The sequence below is a fragment of the Montipora foliosa genome, chromosome 7 (assembly GCF_036669935.1).
Source record: "Montipora foliosa isolate CH-2021 chromosome 7, ASM3666993v2, whole genome shotgun sequence".
Taxonomy (NCBI): domain Eukaryota; kingdom Metazoa; phylum Cnidaria; class Anthozoa; order Scleractinia; family Acroporidae; genus Montipora; species Montipora foliosa.
In genome coordinates this window covers 8,791,788-8,794,287 of record NC_090875.1, presented here as the reverse complement: position 1 = coordinate 8,794,287, position 2,500 = coordinate 8,791,788, and the positions used below count along the sequence as shown (strand labels likewise).

The 2,500-nt window shown below is 35.6% G+C and overlaps 2 protein-coding genes across 2 annotated transcripts in view; both read left to right on the top strand.

Moving 5' to 3' along the window:
• LOC138011099 (uncharacterized) overlaps window positions 1–370 on the top strand; it is a 1,328-nt gene extending 958 nt beyond the window's left edge. Inside the window, exon 2 of the mRNA XM_068858090.1 lies at window positions 304–370. Within this exon, the coding sequence (XP_068714191.1) occupies window positions 304–370 (67 nt within the window). The remainder of the gene's footprint in view (window positions 1–303) is intronic.
• Window positions 1–2,500, top strand: part of LOC138010371 (guanine nucleotide-binding protein-like 3 homolog) — a 381,170-nt gene that overhangs the window by 228,401 nt on the left and 150,269 nt on the right. The window lies entirely within an intron of this gene.

Below are 2,500 nucleotides of genomic sequence, written 5' to 3'. Positions count from 1 at the left end.
TCCTAGGATTTTCGAACATCTGAAAAATGGTATAATTGCCCATTTTTAACGGATTTTTACCCTAAAAAGGTCACCTAGAATTTTCGTGAGCCTTTTTTCTGGCTAAAATTTTCGAAATGGTAAGTTTTGATACCTAGAATTTTCGGATCACTAGACTTTCAGCTAGGAAATCCGAACAGATGAAAACTTTTTAGGGGATAAAAATATGCCTATATCTACCGTTTAAATACTAAAATACGTTTAATAATGCTATGTTTAAGTGGTTTTGAACTACGTTCTCGTTGGGTGCCCCTGTGGTCTTGTTCATCCCACATCTGTTCTAGATGCAGGAAATTTGTTTCAAAAGCTTCTTCATTTTGCCAAAGGCTGAAGAACTATAAACCAGAACAATTTTGAAAACGTCAAGGTTTTGAAAGTTTAGTCAAGTAATTATCATATCATTTGCAGTAGAGTGGACGGAGCCACTAGCTTCTCTGCAAACAGTGTTAAATTATTCTTTTTGTGTTTATAGGCTTGGCACTAGTTTTTCATCTTCGTTAAGCTTTTAACATCAAGACCCATTCCTTTAATGCACTTTAATGCACTGACTCATACAAAGGACTGACAAAAGAGACTGCTGACTTGCTCATTTTCCAAATGTTGGGCAGTGATACTTGTCCTGCCCTGTGGGTGCATTCCCACTGTTCATTCATCAGATGGGAAATGTACATTGACTATTCAGCAGACTGTAACGGTAAGTAAATTATTTCATTTTTGAAAATCAGAATTGCCAGGATACTTGATATTGTATCAGAAAATTGAAGATGAAAATAACAGGAAAGTACATGCAGCATTCTCAATTATTTTTAAGGTATTCCCTTCTATTGAGGATATGATAAAGTACAATTTTCTTCTGATTCCTGCTCATATATAACTTTATTCAAGCATCTTCAGAATATTATCAGTAACTTACAAGGACAGACTGGTTCGGCTGTTAATTAAATAAACTCAACAATACTACTGTATAGTTAAAACGATAATCTGTTCAATGTTGGCACACCTTCCAGAAGTATATTCACTTCCATGGAAAATTTTTTAGGCAAATGTAACAGATATAACAAATTTAGAACAAAAAGAACTTGATGTCTACCCTGAACACAACATGGCACTGTGAATTCAATGCTTATGTTTTAAACAATAATTTACGGTACGGAAGTCTATCAAGTGCTGTTGTTCTAAGTAACTTGTTTAACTACATCCTGTAACATCTTCATTTTCTTCATACTCATGGTAACTCAAACCCATAAGCCTCAAAAATGTCCTCCATGAAATTAAAGGCAAATTCATTACAATCACCAGTACCTCTTGTTCACTGGAATAGTGATAGTAAGGGAGCATGTATTTGCACAAATTCTTTTTGCAGTCAGTGTATTGTCATGATCAAATTTCAACTTTCCTGAGAAATTTGGGAATCTAGACCCACTTCCAAATTGCAACACATCACTTAATGTAAGAACTCCGAGTTCAGCATCACAAGTACCAGGCAAGGTTGCTTCAGAAAAAGGGTAAACATACAGTAACATTTCAATTTCCCCTTCTTTACGTTGCATAGGAAGCTGTGCCATTTATAGACAATTTATTTTTTTTTTTTTCATGCAACTCTGTTCCTGCAGTTGAAAAACATGGAACAAAGCAGCTTTTCACATCCTCAACAGAAATTTCCACATGCATTAGTTCCTTTAAACCTTCATCAGGAAATTTATGCAACCAATCTAAAACGCCAAATGATGTGACACCCTTTCTGAAGCTATAAATCTCCTCTGCCACACTACTCAATACTATGTGTTTGATACAAGCATTCAACAGGTCATTCTTGTCTTGAAAGGTTACAGTTGCTCTTGTGTAGCCCATATCAAAACGTTCAGGAAATTTCCGGACAGCATCAGTAAACGATGCTTCATCACAACAGGAAGAAATGTTTTTAAGTTGATTCACAAACTCACATTCTTCTGGAACTTCCTCCAATTGTGGTTCTTGATGGATGCCTAATAAAAACCTGCTACTATAGGAGTAAGGAAATGGGGTCCTGGGCAACAATTAACCAGTACAATAGCGACAAGCTTATCAAACATCTCAAACAAGCCAAGACACCTTAAAAACAGTTTTCGTGGCACCCCCCGTAAGACATAGCGAATTTGGTATCAAATTAACTCTTATTGTATATATTTTAATAATCTACCTGTTACTTTCTATGTAGCCTGTGCCTAAGTGAGAAAATCACTTGTTTCTGAGGGGGGTGGGGGGACGGTTTTACATTTTGGCACGAATACATTTTTAAGGCTTAAAACAACAAATACTTCAAAAACTGCTGATCCAATAAGGAGAAAACTGACGAAAAGTTTATTTTAAGTAAAGTGCTGTAGTCGTCTTTGTCTAAATCTCAATAGGGTGTTACCATGGTAACCGTTGCTAGGCAAATACTTCAAACAGGGATATTACATTAATATGTACATTATAAACA